This window comes from Pinus tabuliformis, chromosome 8 (assembly GCF_031772625.1).
Source record: "Pinus tabuliformis cultivar Carrire ecotype Pingquan chromosome 8, CPIR1, whole genome shotgun sequence".
NCBI classification, from domain to species: domain Eukaryota; kingdom Viridiplantae; phylum Streptophyta; class Pinopsida; order Pinales; family Pinaceae; genus Pinus; species Pinus tabuliformis.
Genome location: NC_142294.1, coordinates 1224010358 through 1224032164, shown reverse-complemented (window position 1 = coordinate 1224032164; position 21807 = coordinate 1224010358). Strand labels below are relative to the sequence as shown.

At 34.9% G+C, this 21807-nt stretch overlaps 1 protein-coding gene across 2 annotated transcripts in view; it reads left to right on the top strand.

Moving 5' to 3' along the window:
• Positions 1–4916: 4916 nt before the first annotated feature.
• LOC149239802 (inositol monophosphatase-like) overlaps positions 4917–21807 on the top strand; it is a 223175-nt gene continuing 206284 nt past the window's right edge. For both annotated transcript variants that reach the window (XM_089367217.1, XM_089367216.1), the window contains exons 1-3: positions 4917–5060; positions 5260–5315; positions 5412–5465. In XM_089367217.1, coding sequence (XP_089223343.1) covers positions 5048–5060; positions 5260–5315; positions 5412–5465 — 123 coding nt within the window. In that variant the 5' untranslated portion in view covers positions 4917–5047. The remainder of the gene's footprint in view (positions 5061–5259; positions 5316–5411; positions 5466–21807) is intronic.

Here is a 21807-nt window from a genome sequence, read left to right as displayed (position 1 = left end):
GAAATTAGCAATGGTGGAAACATCTACCTTGGAGATGATCGTGCATATAAGATCATGGGATATGGTGATATACTTGTGACTTTACCAAATGGAAGCATTAGGTGCATCCATAATGTTATGTTTGTGCTTGGGATCAAGAAAAAATTGATCTCTGTGTCTACAATTACAGATCAGAACCTGAAGGTTGAATTCTTCAAAACTCATTGCATAGTGAAAGATCTGTTGGAACACTGCAAACATGTTGCTTTAGGATTTAGAGTTTGAGCCATGTACAAGCTTGATGTTACCAGCAAAATTCATCAAACATTGACTTCTACAATTATGTCAACATAAATTCTTTGGCATCAGAGGTATGGTCACATTAGTTATCATAATTTATTATTGCTGCAGAAAAAACTATGGTTGAAGGTCTCCCTATGCTAAAGAATGAATATGCTGCTTTTGAAGGTTATGCACTAGGTAAAATTCACAGAGATGAATTCCCCTCTAACTTTGATAGAAGAAGAAGATATGTATTAAAACTTGTAAATTCCATTGTTTGTGGACCCATGCAAACCAAATATTTAGGAGGAGCCTATTGTTTTTTGTTGTTTATTGATGATTTCACAAGGTACACTTGGGTGTACTTCCTCAGGAAAAAGAGTGATGTTTTTTAGTACTTCAAAGAATTCAAAAACATGGCAGAAAAGAAGACAAGGAAGTTTATAAATATTCTCCATTCAGATCAAGGGTGAGAATACAGATTGGGGAACTTCCTGAAGTACTGCAAGGATCCTGGAATAATGCAGCAATTTACAATACTATACACTCAATAGCAGAACAGTGTTGCAAAAAGGAAAAACATGACATTGGTGGAGTGTGCACGAAGTATGATCAAAGGTAAGAACCTCTCAAATTCTTTTTGGGCAGAAGCGTTTTTATCTAAAGAATAGAATTCGAACAAGTTATCTTGATTTCAAGACTCCATTCGAATCCTTATATGGATTTAAACCAACAGTTCATCATTTGAGGATATTTGGGTCTAAGGCCTTTGCACATATTCTAAAGGATAATAGAAAGAGACTTGATGATAAAGGTATCAAATGTATTTTTGTAGGATATTGTACAGAATTTAAAGCATATAAAATGTTTGATCCATCGACTCACAGAGTATTTGTGAGTAGAAATGTAATTTTTCATGAACAGTCAGATAACGGAAACAAGGATAACATCTATGAAAGATGGCACATTCTACCTGAAGTTGAAGACAATAAAGAAAAAGCAAAAGCAGAAGACATTGAGCAGCAAAAGCTTGGGGAAGAATCCAGTGATGTGGACATCATGAGAAGTCAAAGCCCAATAAAAAATGTAGAATTAGAGAACAGAGGTGAAAGCAGTGAAGCATGCAAGAAATCTACTTGGCAGATTCGACTACCTGAAAGGTACAAGGACTATGCTCTCATGACTAGTGTTTTGAATGTCATAGAACCCATGAATTTTAATGAAGCTATTGAATATGAAGAGTGGAGAAAAGCTATGGAGGAAGAATATGAATCTATAATTAAAAATAAAACATGGGAATTGATTGAATTTCCTAAGGGAAAAGAGACCATAGGATGAAAATGGCTATGCAAGCCCAAGTTTAAAGAAAATGGTATCATAGATAAATATAAAGCTATATTGGTGGCAAAAGGGTACTCGCAAAAAGAGGGTATTGATTATGAAGAAATATTTGCACTTGTAGCTAAATTGAACACTATTAGATTGTTAATTGCATTATCTACAAGGTATCATTGGAATTTTCACCAGCTAGATGTAAAATGTGCTTTTCTGAATGGTGACTTAAAGGAGAAGGTGTATTTGACACAACCTAAAGGGTTTGTGAAAAAAGGGCAGGAACATTTAGTTTGTGGATTAAATAAAACTTTGTATGGGCTTAAACAGAGACCTACGTCATGGTATGAAAATATAGATTCCTTCTTTTTCTAGCAGGGTTTTATGAGAAGACAAAGTGATCTGAATCTATATACAGAATTTGATGCAAAGGGGTATGTGGTGTTGATTTATTTGTATGTTTATGACTTAATCATTACAGGAAATTCAGTGAAGTTAATTAATGAAATTAAGATGCAGATGTCACAAGTATTTGAGATGGAAGATCTCGATGAGTTGCATTATTGTTTAGGTCTTGAATTTTGGTGAGATGTTGGTCAGACTTTTGTTTCATAGGGTAAGTATGTCAGAGAGGTGCTTAAGAATTTTGAGATGGATTAATGCAAAGCTTCTTTTGTTCTTATGCACCAGAATGTGAAGCTTCATCTTGATGATGGTTCAAAACATGTTGAGGGTACATTGTACAGACAACTAGTTGGAAATCTAAATTACTTACTACAACTAGACCTGACATTGCATATCGAGTTAGTGTGCTTAGTCAATTTATGACAAGACCTCTAAAAATCCATTGGAGAGCAGTGAAAGAAGTACTCGGGTATATTGAAGGTACAATTGATTTTGGTCTTAAATATATTGATTCATTTGATGTTGATCTAACAGGTTAATCAGATTCAGATTAGGCTGGTAATCTGGATGATAGAAGATCTACTATAGGTTATGCATTTAGTATTCGATCCAAGATTATTTCATGGAGCAACAAAAAAGAAACCAATTGTATCTTTGTCATCTCAAGAGGTAGAATATAAAGTTTTGTGTGCAACAATTTGTGAAGTTGTTTGGTTGAGGCGAGTTCTTCAAGATGTTGGAGAAGAAAAAAGGAAGGCTACAGTGATCAACTGTGACAACCAGAGCTCAATCAAGTTGGCAAATAATCCAATCTTTCATGCAAGGACAAAGCATGTTGATGCCCAATTTCATTTTATTAGACAGAAGATACAGTTTAAGGATTTTTTTATTGAATATTGTAATACTTGTGAAAATGTTGTTGACATTTTCAAAAAACCCCTTGGGAAGATAAAATTTGAATTGTTTAGAGAGATTCTAGGATTGGAAATCAATCATTTCTCCATTAAGGACGAAACTTGAAAATAATGGAGAAACAAATTGGTGTTTAGAAGTTTTCTTCAATTAGGGATTATATCATGATTTCTAGGAATTAGTTCTAACTATCCTAGTCATATGCATCTTTATAAGGTTGTAATTGATTGTGTTAATTCAATGAATGTATTCACAGTTGTGGGCGGCCTCAGGGAGCCCTCTCCTGAGGTTTTCCAATTTCATTCATCTTTTGTCTTCCTTTCTTTCTTGTCATGGGAGTTAGTTCTTATCTTTGCAATGTTCATCTTCTTCTTGGCACTGACTAAGACACAGAGATAATTCTAGTTACCAAGAGTGGGGTTGATCAGCTCCTTATAATACCTTAACTTCCTTTTCCCCTCTGAGTGCTTATCATCGCACAATTTTGCCTTAAATTTGAAAGTAATAGTATTTTTAATATTATCTTTATTCAAGATGATCTCCTCCTATAATCCCCAATATCTAAATATTAATATTTTAGAAATTAATTAAATAATAATAATTACAAATATTATTTTTTAATTAAAAATACAATATTCCTTTATTTAATATTATAATTTAATAAAAATTACTTTATATTACTTTTTATATATAGTTTAGATAAATAACCTGGTTGGTCAAAGGGTTTGATGAAGTCCTTAACTTTGATGAAGTCCTTAACTTTGGGTGTGATAAAGTCCTCTTTGAGTCCATTCGAGTCAAACTCACTCAATAAAGTTAATTCGACATAAGACCCCTTCAAATGAACACACATAGATCTACTATTTTACTAACAACAATTAGTCAAACTCACTCACGGAGTAAAACCCCCACATATATATATATATATTAATTATTTTACTAACAATTTAGCCTAATTAACTTTGGGTTGTGATGAAGTCCAATGAACACACATATATATACTATTTTACTAACAACAAATAATCAAATTCACTAAAGAATATATATATATATATATATATATATACCGCATTGAAATATATATAACGATACTAGAATTTCTGTAACATTTACCTCGTAGAGTAACAACTTTTCACGTCCCCACAAATCCAACGAGTATGTGTGCATTGATAAAAATTGCAGTTGTCTATAATGCGATTTTTTGGAAGCTTTTCTGGTGGGTTTTCTGGTCAAAATCCGACAGCCATTTATTGGAATCGCAACTTTGATAGCTAGTTTCTGCACAATCAAAGCATCCCAGGGGTTTTTTAGGGTGCTGAATCCAAATATGCAGTTAAAAAACCATTTTAAATAATACAAATTAAGATTTAACCTCAATTTTTACTGCCGTGGGAATTTCCAAAAAATCACATTATAGACAACTCCATAAAAATTTAGTGTTTCTCTATTTGAGCACTTGAGCTAGCTTTGAATTATAAGTGTCGCAAGTGTGCTCCTCACGAGCTCTAGATTTCACGACAAGTGTGGTTCAGGTCCATCGATCCACCTCAGACCTAAAATATATGGAGCCACAGAATCTCAGCGATGATGCACATGGAGGTACTGTGATGCGTTTGTCCGATAGGTAGGCTGACACCAGAGCGGGGAATGGTTGCCGCTTTCTTAAAAGGACTTAACATACATGGGATTTCGGTATATGATGAGAATATGTTTAATGCTCAGATAAGATGAAGCATCGCATAGCATTTTTGGAATATGATGTGCATATCCTTAATGTTAGAATATGATGTGGATATCCTCAAATTATTCGCATACTGCTTTTAGATTAGGTTTATTGAATACCATGTTAGTTAGGTAATATATGAGATGTATTGTATGGTGATTAATATTAGGCTTAATGTTACTGCAATGTGATTGACCTTTCACAGAAATACTGTTTATTGGATTTCGGAATATTTTTGTGAGAATATGACGAAGATATCTTCAATATTACTGCTATTCAATTAACATAGAAACTGTCTTAGATTTCAAAATATTCCTGAAAAAACGATGTCCTTTCCGATGTTATTTAATTCCCTTCTTCGTTATCACAAAGCTACACAAAAAAATTCAGGGAGCAAAGATTTTCAGCAGAACAATGGGAGATTGCAGTAAGTATATGTCAAACTATGATTTTTTTTTGCTGAGTTCTGGTTTAGTGGTTAGTACAGAGTGATATGATGCAAACAACTTGGATTTTCAAATCTTAGTAGTTGTCGGACCTTTGTTAATGGAGCAGTATTTGGACCTTTGTCTGGTTTGGTTTCCAAAGACACCCTGGTTTAACTGAATTGTAATCTTTGTGAACAGACGACTTCACCGCATTTCTGTCAACCGCAGTAGAAGCGGCAAAATTGGCGGGGGAGGTGACAAAATATATATACACTTCACACTGCGTTTTGGGTATATACATACACGTACATATACATATTTATGATGAATATCATGTTTATATAATGCAGATAATCTCCAAAAATTTCCACCTTCAAAACAAAGTCGTCGAGCATAAAGGACAGGTAACGCTTTTAGGTTTTTTTTTTATATTGTAAGAATTCGTTTAAAAGGGGCTCCGGCTCAATTCTATTAAGTACCTGTTCCTGGAAAGCAGAAACATTTGTGTTAGTTTTGAATTTGAACTTTTATTTCAAATACAATTCCGAAGTTCGTGCTCTTCTTTATTTGTGTTAGTTTTGAATTAGAACTTTTATTTCAAATACAATTCGGAAGTTCCGGCTCTTCTTTGCATTGTTGACAAGAGCATTGTAAAAATAGTAGAGCATGCCTACTATAGAATTCGTACTGTCTCATGGTCTATAGAAGTGCTGCTCACGCCATCCTCTATATAAAGTCATACTCTCAAATCAATTTAAATTATAAATTATAGATTTAGGTTAATTTTGCTTTATAGATTATTAGTCCCTGCCATCTGGCATCCGGCAGGGACTATTGTAATCGATCGGCAGGGACTTAGCATTAGTTTGCAGCTTTCCTGCGGTGTTATTCGGCGTTTATAATAAAGTTTGCAAATTCCCTTTCCGCCGATGTGCCTGATAACCTAAAGTTCCATTTGCAGCTCACCCTTCGCCATCTTATTTGGCCTCTTCCCGAGGCGGAAGAGGCCCGATCATAGGTTAAATTACCTTTATCCCAGTGCATTCTCCCCCTAACCGTCAACGGTTAGGTTTTAATGTTAACATTAATTCCATTAATTCCTATTTCCTGCAGGGGTATGCTAAAGTTTCCTAAGCTTTGGTGTTAAGCTGCAGGTGTCCGTGTTAAGCTGCAGCTGTCCGTGGATGCCGGCAGGTGTCATGAACCTGCTCTGCCTCTGTACGAGCCCGGGAGAGTTCTGGAGCACCGATAAATATCGCCTGCTGAGCAACCCAATTGCCAAACCTCTGCAAGTCATCCCCTCTTTCGTCTTCCACCTGCTCTTTTGTGCGTCTGGAGCTTTCCACCTGCTCTTTTGTGCGTCTGGAGATTTCCCATTGCAGGCTTCAGATCCTTGCCGTTTTGTTGCAGAGGCTTTCTTTTCTGAACTCGGCCATCTCTGAGACTGTCTCGGCTGCATGCCCATCAGTATTCATCTCAGACTTTAGCAGCTTGCTTTCGTTACCCAGAGTTGCAGATTCTTCGAACAAGAACTGGGGCAGATTATTATGTACTTTGGAAGCCTCAATATTCTTTGAGATTATTTCAGCCTTAGCAAGCTTTTTCTTTATCCAAGAGTTCCAGTAGTTTTTGATCTCATTATCTGTTCTTCCAGGTAAATGGGATGCTATGTATGCCCACCTGCGCATATTTAATTCATTAATGCACTGCCCAGAACAAATAGAATGACAGAAAGTGTTTTTTTAGAATGATAGAAAGTGCTTTTCTTTCAGTTAGGCTGACGCAGCCCAATGTTGAATGCAAGAACAAAAGAAAGAGATGTTTTTTTCAGAGAGAACGAGAATGCAGTAGCCAGCAATGTCAGCAATATTCTGTTTACACCAGAAGCTAATGCTCAAAAAAGCCATAGTGTATACGTTGATTATCCAAAATATCTACAAATTAATGCCTGCAAATTCTGATCTAAGCACATGAATTCAGATAACTTTAAAATTATTATTGGCATGGCATGAGGATGAGGAGGCCGAGCAAGCAAGCATGTGATAGGTAATGTACTGAACATAATTTTAGGCTTTACATCGATGAACTGATCATGTCAGGTCAATTTGCAGTGTAGAAAACACTGAATATCTGTAGTGGTCCCGCAATTCAGAAATTGTTGTTTCACATTATCTGTTTTGGTGTAAAAATCTAAATATAAAGCGATCACTGAAGCATAGCTATAAAAAAAAATTCTGAATATATTGCTAAAAAATTCTTTAATTGTGCTGTAGAAAACAGGGACTTAGCAATTTATGGTGTTGCTAAGCAATTTAGGTTTTATGTTGCTGAGAGTTCTCGTGTTGTTTGGCAGTCTAGAGTAAAGATACTGGACTTTGTGAAAAAGGCCATGGACGAGAGAAAAAGACATCCAGACATACACTACGACGACCTCCTCAGCAATGTCATGGATGATGGAAGGCTTTCGACTGAACAAATACTGGATCTCATACTCAACATCCTCTTTGCTGGCCATGAAACTTCTGCTGTGGGCTTAACTCTGGCCTTGCATTTTTTTGGCCAAATCGCCATGGGCAGTGGATACTCTCAGGGTACGTACCGGTGTTAAAAAAATCACCTGGTTTTGTATACATATTGTCCAAAACATTTTCATTAGGTCATGTAATTTGGGCATTCTGTGCACTATACTACATCTAACTATATTTTGCAAAAATTCGTCAGTCAGAGCATTTGGGTATTGTCAGAACAAGGCAACAACAGAGCCCAGAGAGGAAAACTTTAAACTGGGACGATTACAAATCCATGGATTTCACTCAAAATGTACCTGCGGGATTGTTGGGTTCCATTTTTTCTCCATTTTGCTCCTGTCCAGCTAAACTTGGGGACTGCCCACCAGATGGGATTTGCCTCTTTAGCTCCTCTCTTAATTCTTCCTCACCCTTTGCAAGCCCTCTGCCTCCCAGTAACTGCCACAGATTGAATCTCTCCCTTTGCAAGCCCTCTGCATCCCAGTAACTGCCACAGATTGAATTTCTCTGCTCATTTCCTTCATGTCCAAAAAACCTAAAAACCCCATGACAAACGAAAGACATGCATCATGTAACAGCTCACGATCTCCGAGGCTCAAATTGCAGACACAGTGCACACACAGAACCTCTACCTAGGATTTCAGTCAGTGTTCAACCTAGCTGCTCCCAGATTGCAAAGAAAAACTGAAAATATCGAGAGTCAATCACAATTCAAGGTGACGAAGGAGGGTATTGACGTGTCTAATGAGATGCAGCGGATCGACTTCCGAATACAACGACACAACGACACGGGTGTAGGACATGCACGAAAAAACGTGGCAGGCATTACGAGAACCATGAAAAGTGCGGGATTTGCTTGAATTTTCTGAGCTTTGTAACATTCTTTAAAAAATTACAAAGAGGGTAAGGGATTCTTGTAATCAGTACCTACTACAAAATCATGTAAACTTAACTTCCATGGATCTTAATAGATTTCCACCCAAGAGGTTACCATAAAAAAAAAAATTTCGCTGAGAATTAATAATGTCAACTAGAGATATTCTTTGCACTATGAACACGTTATTTGGTTGCCCCATATAGACTTCATCCACGTCAGAATAGGGAAGTATATTGTTTTTTAAATTTTTCATTTCATCATATTCTCGTCATCAGTCATGTTTTTCATCATTAATAAATTCACTGTTTTTATTTATAGAACCTCTTGACATGTGCGAAAACTCAAAGATAAATAATGTCAAGAAGCGGTGGAGTTACATGAATTGCAACTATTCCACGGAGCGCATATTCCTAATCGAATAATCGAAAAACTCGAGCTCAATGGGCCTTTGGTTCGCTGGAGAAATCGAGGGTCGGGGTGTGAATCCAACATTGAGATTTGAAATTTAAAAATTAACTGAATCCTAAATCAACTTGCATCTCTCAAAGCATGCTTAATCAAGGTATCTTTGTTCCTCAGTATCCATCCATTTATCTAGTGAGCTTGGCGGTGTCTATACTGCCTGCTTGATTCCGGTATCTGTATCTTGACCAGTGTATCTTGGGTGGTGTTCATCGCTGGAATGATGTGGATAGCTCGGTTGGTCCGTGCTAGCTGAGAAGTGCTTGTGTCTAGGTTGATAGCCCTGTTTGTATAGCCTAGCCATTTTGCTCTTGCTTGCTTTAGCCAGGTAGAACCAGAATCAGTAGTAGCAACAGCACCACCAGAAGCAGAGGTAGCGGCAGTATGTCACATTGTTTCTCAGTTCCAACCATCGGTCTATTTTTCTAGTTACCGGTAGGTGGTAACTCCGATCGGAGCGAGTAACTAGCACTAAGCACTTTGCCTAGCTTACACAGTCTGGAGTTGGTGCTGTTTGTGGCAGTTTGAATATAATCATAATAATCGGGCGTTTCAATCGAGTGGAGCACATACTTCGGTCCAACTTACCCACCTTTCTGTTTTCATCATCGCCTTCTATATTGACCAGCACCATCTTAAAACCATTACAAAGGAGATCAAGGAGAAGTATGACTTCTGTCACTAAACTGCATTTTGATTTTGCATCTTTTGTTTTAGTATTTTTCACGTTCCTCCATTGCTTAGATTCAGGTGTTGAAAGATCTTTGAGTTCCCTTGAATCGCGAAACCAGTAGGATTTACATGGATTTGTCTATTCTTTTCATGTCCTGTTCTGATATGAAACTCTGTAACGGATAAGCTTTATTGGCAATGAGAATGTAACCAATCCCCAAGGCAGGGACTAGCTGCGATGCAGCCTCCCTGCCTTGGTTCGTTGATTTCATTAAATTGTAACTATCGAAACTTAATATAATATATCGAATTTACTTGAATATTGAAACTTACCTCTCACATCAATGTTTTCAATGTTTACCTGCATATGATGGCTAGGCTCCTTGAAAGTTTTTTCATAAAGTTTATAATTTCAACTTGCTTTAGCAAAGAGATATTTTCTGAATGCCTTTCATTCGGCTCCAAGCTCGTCTTAGTCATCTCTTCTCATGACATGGCAAGGGAGCTTATGAAGACTACGCACAACCAAAACTTTGTATCAGAAGCTCTACAGCTAGGCCAAAGCCTGTTAACTATTTTTTAACAGTGATTCATGTACATTGTTGCTGGGCAACTCTTTAATGCAGTGGCACTAACTTGTAAAAGTAACTTGGCAGGGAATTGCTGCGATGCAGCTTCCCTTGTTTTTTTTATAAATGTATTTTTAAATGTAACATTTGAATAAATGTATGTATTTTGGTAAATTTCATCCCCTTAAATTCATAAATTTAGAATTAATAACCATTTATTTTGGTTATATATACATAATTTGTAAGCATTAAAGGAACTGCAAATTTCCTTCAACTTAAATAACACACTAATAAAATATTTTAATAATAAAGAAATTTTTATTGATTTTATATAATATATATTTAATTGAAATTGAAATATATTATTTAACATCATTGACATATTTAATTTACCAGTTTTTTTGTTATTAATATATTCTTAAAATACATGTAAAAAATTTATATTCATGAGATAAAAACACATTCTCTTTTTTCTTTTTTTTATATATGTATTGAATTTTTTTTGTTTTATATATATAATTAATTTTCCATGGGTAGTTTAATTGGTGATTAAAATAATGTGAACACTGTGAAAACTAAAAGATTCAAGGTTCAAATCCCCCGCTTACCAAAAGGCTCTTTTCTTGAATTAAAAAACACACATTGATGGAATATATATATATATATATTTTTGCTTAATGTGAATATTGAAATTTTTTTTTTTTCCAAACTACATTATTGTTAATAATATTTTTTTAAATGTGACATATCAATTTCATATTAAGAATTAAATAAATTTCACATTTCCTTAATTGGAAAGTGAAAATATAAGAAAAAAATGAAATTCAATAATATTATATAAAATTATGTTACTTAATATCAACTCTGAAAAATATTTTATTTATGTCTAAGATTAAAATATTTTTTATCAATATCAATATTATTATTACATGCTACGTGTCAACTCATATTTAGTAGTGAAGAATTATAGAAATTTTATATTTTCAATTACTTTACCTTTTTATATAATTTTTTTTTCAACTGTGGTTTATGGTTCTTGAGTGGCATCCGGGCAGATCCACCCGAAGGGGTCTACTCACCATCTTATTTGGTCAGGGCTAACCCCAAGGGGGTCGAGGAGATTTGACCCATGACCTATCAATTGAAAAGGTACTTAGCAACTGGACTATTGAGCTATTGCTTGAAGCTAAAATTTATAAAGTAAAGGGAATTTTGTTTAATGATCAATATTGAATTTTATTTTATTTTTTTATTAATGTAAGTATTATTTAATTATTTTTTAAATGACAATATCCTCTCTTTATTTTTATTGTTGTTTAATATTACTATTGTTTTTTTAATTGATATAACATTATGTTTCTTATTAGTATGTTAGTATGCTTTGATTTAAAGCTTCACTACAACATCTACTCTATACAACAACAACATGGGTGGGACTACTCTATACACAAACTACAATAAACCAATCTACATTCATATTAACTCCTATCAACCCCTGAGAGGGATCAAATCTCTAGAGGTGTAAACCTCTTTTTTGAGTGTAAAAGTTGAGAAATGGTTTGCACTCAAGAATGTTTTAATTAGTAATTATAAAATTAGTAAAATGTATTTTTATTTTTATTTTTATGTAATTTGATCAGTCGAAATGTTTATATAATATAATATAATAAGATATTACAACATCTCTTCCATATTGGGGGTTAGAGAGTATCTCTCGGTGTAAAAATATAATAAAATAAAATAAAATTAAATAAATAAATATATATATATATATATATATATATATAATTGTCTTTAATGCAAAATTTTGAAAGCTTTTACGATTTAATTTTTCTAAAATCCCGCAGGATTTCATTGAAATCACATGGGATTTTTCAAGGTGTTGAATCCATATATGCGGTCACAAAACCAGTTTAATTTCTGCCAAAAGTCACATTATAGACAACTCCTATATAAATGAGATGGTTTTTGGGCATGTGGTATTTATGACCCATGGTATTGACTCATAAGATTGTAACAAAACCTATTTACAATTAATAATATCTATGGCAAAGTAAGCATGAATATCTATAGTTAAAAATATTGTTATATTGTAAGTTTATTGTAAGTATTAAAATTTTATATGTTTATTAATTAAATTTAAATATTGTTACAGAATCATTAATGGATCTTAACTTATAGCTACTACTTATATATTATAGATTTTAATGTTATATATATATATATATATATATATATATATATATATATATATATATATATATATGATATTCTTTTATCTAAAATATTATTCATAATTTTATTAATAAAAACAAAATTACAATATAACAAATTGATTTTTTAGAAAAACTACAATATATATTTCATACTGAGATTTATATTATTTTTAATATTTTATTATTATCTAATTAAACCTTTATGTAAATATTTACCAATATTTTATATTTTATAAATTGAAAATATTAAAATAAATTAACATATTGAACTTACATGTAAAAATATTTAATCTCTTTATATTTGATGGTGCAATTACAATGTATTTGTATACCTTGTGTTTAAATAAATATTATTGTGAATCTAAAACTGTGTATGATTTTACCATACAAATAAGATATTTTCTTTAAAATTTAATTTCTTTCTATGTTAGAAAAAAAAAGAAAAAAAAATCTATTACACATTTGAAATAGTGGCAAATAGGCCCGAAATTTCAAATCCTCTCTGCCTGTTAAATGGAAGTTTGTTGATGTTTTTGTATTTTTCATGCCTTTCATTTTAAGTTCTACGCAAATTTGTGAATGTCAACCTCCCCTTATCTTGAAATTCTCTTTCAACTACCTTTGCATCTCAATTTTCATTAATCTTCCTCTAAAAGTGCCTTGTTTTTCCTAAGTTAGCAGAAACATGTTAATTGTTGCAATTTTATTCCATAGTAATATCTTTTGTTTAATTCTCTCTCGTTTTAATCATATGGTCTCTTATTTCCAAATTAAAGGAATAAGTTATTTCATTCTCAATTTTATTTTATGTTATAAAATATTTGACATTAAAAACTATTTCAATTTGCAAAGTGGATTTAAGGATATAGATTTTGTTATTCATATGATAACTTTCTATTTATATAATGAAAAATAATTAGACCTTGATTCCATTAATTTTTATATCTTTAAATTTTATATGATTTTAATTTAGTGTATATATATCTGTGAGAGAGAGAGAGAGAGAGAATTGATAAAGAAAAAAACTACTAAGACTCATACTTAATGCTTTTGGCTAAAAGATTTATAATAATGAGATATCCATAATTTATTTTTATTCTATCCATAATTTATTTTTATCCTTACTCATCCAAAGCATTATAAATTCTTGACTTTAGAAAATATAAGCAAAACAACTAATCCTTACTTCTTATTTGAGAGTTATGTGTTATAATTATATTAAATTGAACTTCAATTTCATTTAATCATTAAACAATTAATTTATAAAACAACCCAAAATATATTATAACTAATTAAATCAACATTAAACCTAAAAAACAATTACATTATTTTTAAAAGTCCACCGAAAAATACAATTAAATTATTTTAAAAAATACACAATAACATTTTGATTTGTTTTTTTTAAATAAGAAAAGCCTCCAACCTTAAGTGCATACCACTCGCTGAAACAACTAAGTTTTTATTAACCTCAAACCATGTACATTCATAAAACTCATAAAACTATCTGCCTTAGCATTTCTTTAACAAGTCAAAAACACCTCAAAATACTTCAGTGCTTTACTACACTGATAGCAACGATGTAAGCTATAGGCATTTTAAAACCTAGTTGGGCATGGAGTGGGATCAGGATGGCCTCTCAACTCTTGAGGAAGTGTGAAGTGCATAAATAGGCTTATGTCAATAAATTTAAAGTTTTAGGTGCATTCAGTGCTATTAGTATGAATTCTATCTCAATCCATTTAAATTTGAATATGCGAAGTTTTAAAATGCATATGACAAGTTCACACAAATAAATAACATATCCAATTTGGAATTTGATATATGCAATCAATCATATTATTATATAATAATCATTTTAAAAACTTATAATCATATGGTGTCTTCTTAAAAAATTATTCCAGAAAGTTTTTAGTTGAGACAACAATTTGGTTATTAGGATTGTACAAAGTTTGAACCCTTAACCAATTTAGTTATAAACACACAAATTCTAACTAGAAATAATTATGGGTGTTATATGACATTGCATTATACAACAAATTGACGTGAATCGTATAGATAAAATTCAATTGCATTCGGTTTCCAAAAATAAAAATATTTTACCAAAAATTCTATGAGTATTCCTAGTTATAGAGCTTGAGAGTGCAGAACAGTTGTTGGAAACCTGAATTCCCAGTTATAAATATTCAATGCAATTATGCTTTATCATGGAGTTATGGATTCAATACGAGCACGCTGGAGAGATTGAGAGTGCAGCCAACTACTTGTATTTAAACTTATGCTAAGTGGAAAATCCCTTAAATGGTATTGGTATTATAATTTTTGACGGTTTAAATTTGAAATCAGACGTCATTCTGACGGGTTGCAGATATAAAAGAGACGTCACATCTGATGAGTTCTATTTTTATCTCGCCATCAAATACGTCTTGAAACCCAAAATACATCTTACAGCACGTCAAATTCCAGGCCTGGTGGCAAACCCCTTATTATTATTTCCACTTTGAAGCATATTTTCCCATGCCACCATGGCCTGGACGAGAGTCATAGGAGCTTTATCTCATAGTTCGAAGAGATCAAACTCGTGCAAGGGAAGCAAATATTTTATTGACCAAGCCACCCCTTGTAACAATCTAACCTGAGAAAAGAGGACCTTAAGCTTGTCTAATGAAATGATTATTTACGTACTTACCCTTCAAAAGGAAAAAATGGATGTTATGGTGCTCAAGGGAAAATGCTTCAGTTAGGTTTAGTAATTTCAATCACTTCCATCCTTCTTGAGAGCTTTAGTAATTTGAATCACTTCACCCTCGTGACATGTTTAGTAACTTGTGAACCAAAAAGGATCAGAAATAAGATTGGAATCTCCACATACTTTGACGAGAGCTTAGAATCGAAGCAACACAAATCATAAGGGTGTGAGAATGAGTTGAAGAAAAATTCCAAGTTTCTAATGGGGTCACTTCAATGCAAGATAGCTATCTAAAGAGTAGCCTCGGATATCATATCTTCAACCAGGGATAACCATAGACACAACATGACTAACATTGGAAAAAAATTAGCAAGATGAGACTACCCTGCTCCAATGCAAGAAACTGAAAACTACAACATATAAGTTTATTATCCTTTAGGTTCATTATCGCTCTAAAACTTAATAATACAAAATGCCAAAAACAAACTACAGAAATGCATCTTGTCGACTTAATGGAAATGCTTACAAAACATCATATGACTTACAAAAAAACATAGACTAACCCACAATAAACATTAATACGATATGCATGCTGAACTTATTAATCCAAGATGATCATTGGCAAGAGAGGAGAAGAGTTTGTGTGAGGAGAGGTCTGAGATAGAGCATTGATGATCGTGGGCATGTCCTGTTGCTCATTAGACGTAGTCTTTGAATCAAAGACCACAAAGCGCTCCACCCAAGTCAGTATTACCACAATGTCATCCAAGTTGTACTTGATGTCCCTCAAGATTCTCTTTTTCTTCTCCTAACCTGCAAACAACTTGTAATTATATACTTGCTTATCCTGAATTACCATGCTTATTAGAGTTTCCAACTGACAATGCAAACTAATAGAAAGGAGAAAGTAAAGCCTTCTCTTACAAAACTTCCCTGGGTCAGGAACCCACTTGAGGCTACTTCCTCCAATCTCTGAATCAAACAAATATACATGATCACCGAACTCCTTGGCCTCTAAGTGAAGAATTTCCTTTCTGACTTTGAGAGGAGTAGACTCAAAGAAATTGGCCATGGACTCCCATCCAAACGAGCCCCAATGTTTTGAAGAGGATGACCCAGGTGCGCCATCTTTGCAACTAGGCAATCGCTGCCCAAGAGTCATATAAACATATAACCTGCAGACAGAACGAGAAAAGACAGCTCTCGAAGAATGAATGATGGGGACAAACGGAGCGAAGGGAGGGTAGGACCCCAACACAATGTGAACCACAAACCCTGTAGTCGAAGAGAAGGGAGGGTAGGACCCCAGCGCAATACGAACCACAAACTGTGTAATGAAACAAGAGAGAAATATTTATGGGCAGAGGAAGAAAATGAGGAGTTCACAACCCTTACAAACCGATAATTGCCCTAACTTCTCGAGACCCCAAATTTTGTGTGGGCAGAGAACTATATACATTAGAAACTTTTGGAGAAATGAAAATCTAACGATAGCCATTATCATAACCAAATGGAGAAGGTACTAGGGTACCACACTCTGCATACCAGCACATAGAAACTAAAGGAAATCGTAGTTGGGTTAAATTTTTGAGGTGACGGAAAGGGTAATACTGCTGCCAATTTGAATGAAGGACCAGACCCCTAGTTGTGTAAAAAAAGCACAAAGAACAATGACTCCGATGGTGAAAAACCAAACTACCCAAAGATAACCAGACTACCTTGTTGTTAATGACCATACGACCAAGAAATAACCAAACCACTTCGGGACTATGATGCAACCACACAATTATAAATTGAGGATAGTACGAAGAAAACATACCTCCATGAAGTCCAACATAAATCACCCTTGTCCACCATGAATAAGTTGACGCTTATGGATTTTTATCAACAAACACCAAAACAAAGTCTTGTCACCACCCTGGGACACGAACCATTCATATATAGCAAGGTGAGGAAATGAGAGGTCAGAGTTGTTGCGTGATGTGAGAAGCATGAGCACTCATCATGGCAAGCCAAGTGTACAATCTAACGCAATACTTAGCCATCCCAAAAAACTTTAGAATGGTAATCTCATGAATGAATTTTCCCCGGTTGTCAGGAAATTCTCCACCCATAGCAAATCCGCCATGAGAGGGGCGACTCATCTCAGAACATACAGGATAAATTTCGTTGCAAAAATGAATTTCATACCCATAATCCCAACCTCCCACATGTGGAATTTAAGTTGATCAGACCTAGAAATTGAAACATGGTTTGAAAGCAATGAGGTCGCCACGCGAAGGGCATGCAGAGCCAAGTGTAGAACATGGTTCTTACATCGAGGTTTACCACCCCATGTACCATACATATGATTTGCATGCCAATTATACCTCCTGCTAAGAAACTACCACCGTGGATGATCTACATCTCGATTATACCTCCTACAGGGAAATGATCATCGTGAAAGCAATCCTATAGGGGGCGTTTTCTTCTGCTAAGAATTTATCATGTTCCACCTAGTACATGATTTCTTGGAGGTCCTCCCTACATGTCACTGCTAACCAAGACTTAGAAAAGGCCAGAGTCTATTGATTAATACCTTGGTTGGAGTGAGCAAAAGAGAGAAATTCTCTCAATAAAACCCTAGATATTTTATAGGAGATTTAAGGTCAAGAAATCATATTTTGAGTTTCCTTGATGGACACTAAGTGACAGATATTGTAAAGGAGATTTTAAAGCCATAAAATGGTCAACATATTATGAAAATTTCATAGACACCCTAATTATATGAATTTTCAAAATGGAAGAATATAATCACATCGAAAGAACATAATTCACCATAGCATCACTTCGTCAATCCAAGAAAATCCATCCAAGCAATTTTATCCTGCCTAAGACAATTCACTCAACTTGAAATATCCATAGCCAAATTTTTATAAGAGAAAAATTGTAAAATTTCATATTTCAATGGGATCTCTCCCTCAAAGCTCCATGAGAAAATGAGGTGAGAGTTTCCTCTATTTATAAGAGAGAGCCTCAACTCAATATTATGATGAAGTAATATTTTCCAACCTAAAATCCCTTAAATTGGCCTAAGGTGGAGCAAAAGGCCCTCTCTACAAATTAATCAATCTAAATCAATGTAAAATGGGGTTTCTAATGCAACATACAAAAACTAGGGGCAAAATACCCTCACAAATGACCCTTTCCTCAAATGAAGAGTTGTTGGTACAGTGTCCAGCCTCCAAAGACCCTTCAACAACATTAATTTTTCCATAGATCTTCCACTCTACTACCCAAAGCCCTCTAAATTGGACACACAATCCCAAAATCCTATTCCAAGGAGGTCAAGTATGCTCCAAGAAGCATGTCTAACCATACAAATCGATTCCAAATAATGACCAGCTCTAAGCACCCTTCAAGCTAAGAACACCAACCCTATAGAATATGACATCTTCTTTACCAAATCTGTAAAGTACATCCTTATGTGTAGCTAAAGGGGCTACAAGGTATGTTCCCAACTCAATTTCACCATACAAGTAGACATGCTAACCACCAAATCAACCCAAAATCCATTCAAAATTAGCTTCCTTTAATGATCATTTCCTAGAATTTGGTCACCTTAACATACTTTTGCTAGATTTTCATGGAACTTCAAATGTGGTTGCATCAATCATCTTTGTTTATAAATCATTTCAAATGAAGTTTGGTCCAACTTTCCTTTTTTAAATTTCGCTCACAAAACCTTATTTCAAAGCTATCAAGGTTATCCTTCCTTATTACAACACAAGTCGGCGCTAACTTTTATGTATTCCAATGATCATATATACATAAGGTCTCTTTTTTATAGGATCATTGTTCCATGCCACATTTGATATGATTGTGCTCTTAAATTTGTTGCAGGTTTGAGGCACTACAAGAAGTTTTTCAAATTGGGAAGATGATGAAGAGAGGCTCCACACACTTTCTGAGGAATGTTGGAATGATTTATTTTTGTTGCTACAACCTCAAATTACCTTGTATATCTACCACTTGATCTCTTCATTGTATCAAGTACCTTTTCTTTTCTCCAATCATTTGTGACAGATTGCCATTAACCTTGAGTATTAGATACCTTTGGTTTTGTGTTTGGATCTCCCAATCAGAGTGTACTTCTACTCATAAACACTAGCCTAAAAAAAATCAATTTGTTTGACCCTACTCTTTGTTTCCTTACAAAAGCACCTCCATTTCTTCAATACCTATCCACCAATTAGTGTCTTCTTTGTCGAGGTAATGCTCTCAAGGTTAACTTATGATTTTCTTATTGTACAATACATAGTTAATATGTTTCTCACTTTGGGATTCTTGTCCATATCTTACTTTTGTATTAATACCTATTGAAATAGCACATAACTTTGAATTATTAACAATTTTCATAAATGCTTGGGATGTCTTTACTATCATATTTTCATAATATGCATCCTAGTCATCCTCAACCATTGGAGTTTAGGTTTTAACCCTGTACAGAAATTACCTGCATACGAATTCTAAATCATAGAAAAATAAACAATGCGAGAGCATAACACATAAAACACATATACACAAAGATTTCCCCTGGATCCCAAAACTGGGACTACCAGCTTGATTTTTCATTACATTCCTTTCAATGTTACAATACATATTTATACATGCCGAAGCATCCAATACCATGGACTAAAAACCATCGCCTCCAAAACCATGGACCGAAAACCATAGGTAGGTGATGAGCCCCAATTTTGGTACAATTCGGGCTCATTTTGGCCTATTCTATTTGCTCAAACCATTCACTTTTTACTGCTTATGCATGCATTTCTTAGTTTATTCGTGTTGTTTGTAGGAATAAGGGTAGACACTTTATCTACGTGACTAATGCATTATGATTTCAGGTTTTTTGCATTAAAAGGGAGTAAAGACCACGTGAAAAGGAGACAAGGAGGCAATGAGGTGGCACTGCTGGTTTCTAGGAGAGGATGTCCACGGTCTTGGGGACATTCCTCGTGATTCCCACCAAGAACTCCGAGCTCCAATCCATCTTCCCTCCGAGCTTAGAAGCAGCCAGCTGTTCTACAGGAACAGCAGTTATAAATTGCTCTACAGGAACAGCAGTTATGACCGTCCTACAGGATCTGCAGTTGAACTCTAGTTGGACAGCCGAGCTCCTAAAATCAAGGACACCTGTTGGATAGTCGTTTTTGCATAAATACTGAGGCCGTAGCCTTGTAGAGAAGCTTTTTGAACCTTGGCATTACTCTTGTAATTGGAAAGTACGAGCTAGAGCTCAGTTTTTGTCCCTTTTTGTAAGCCAATTTGGCATGACATCAGATTATGAATAAAGAAGGCAGATTTTGATCTAGCTCTGAGTTTTCTTAAGGAGACTATAGCTCTCAGGTTAGGGCCCAACCTAAGAGCCATAGATCCCCTCTGCTGTAGTGTTGTTTCCATTTCGTTTCAGCACTTTGAGTTTTCATTTTCACATGCAATTCGAATTACAGGTTGCTAATTTAGTTGTTTTCATGAGTTTAGATAGGATTTGCTTATGATGAATTGGTTTACAGTTGCTTAGGTTAGAAGAGGATAGATACAATCTATTGGAGCTCCAACAAAAAGGTTGTTAAGGCTCACTGCCATCTCATCTGGGATTGGAGTGCAGTCCATGACTAACCACCAAAAATACACATTTCTTTATTCCATGATTGCTGCAAACACAGTCACGTTATGTTAGATGCTTCCACATGATTCACACCTGCACCACACTCCTTTACCACAGCTTCATGCACATTCTCCTTCGCATTTAGATTGCTGTTCATTGAATTTACAAGCATAGGTAGTTTAGGATAATGCATTCTCGGTTTGGTAACAGTCACAAGCATTTGTTTCATCTACACTGCTTTCTCTCGTTTCATCACTTCGTCCTTCACCTTGATCACACCTGCAAACACATCTTTTACCCCTGCTCCGCTCTGATATCTCCCAAAGTCTTTCACTCCTCACGTGATTCCATCCTCTAGCCCTTTTGTTGACCTAGCCCTCTACCTTCCAACCTACTCCCTACACTCACTCCCCATCCCATTCCTCCACTTCTACAGCCATCACCAGCCTCATTCCTACCTTACACATCTCCCCCTACCATTTCATCACTCCTCCATCACGCCAAACACTCACGGTAGGTCATCCTGTAGCCGTTTGTAGACATCTTGTAGAAACCAGAGTATCCTGTAGGATCCCCTGCAGACTTCCTGTAGGAGGCCACTCACTCGGTTGCCGAGCTTCTGAATGTGAGGAACCTCTGTGGATGGATGCTAAGGATCCCTAGGGACCTCTCCTAGCCTCCCCAACCTATCCCACGCTTTCCTTCCTTCTCCATCCCATCTGCACAACCAAACCCTAGTTAGCACAAAATCACAATCATTCCACACACTTAAAGGAAAAATACAAAAACATGTCTTTCATGATGCAAGTAGTTTAGATCCATGCATTTGCACATATTAGAGGTAACAACAGCCTTGGTTGAAGTTTCATTCACACTCTTTGCACTGTAGAGGATAGACTAGTTAAATTAGGGTTTCCTAGGTTTACATGCTTTGATTTGCTTTCAGTTCAGTTTGTCAAGTAGAGTAGCTTTCCTTCGAGTTAGCTTTCGTCCATCATTGATAAAGCTTCTTCTGAGAGCCTATAGAAGTTGGCTTGAGCCCTAGCGGACTTGTGCCAGCTGACCAAGTGACAGCTGCGACAAGAG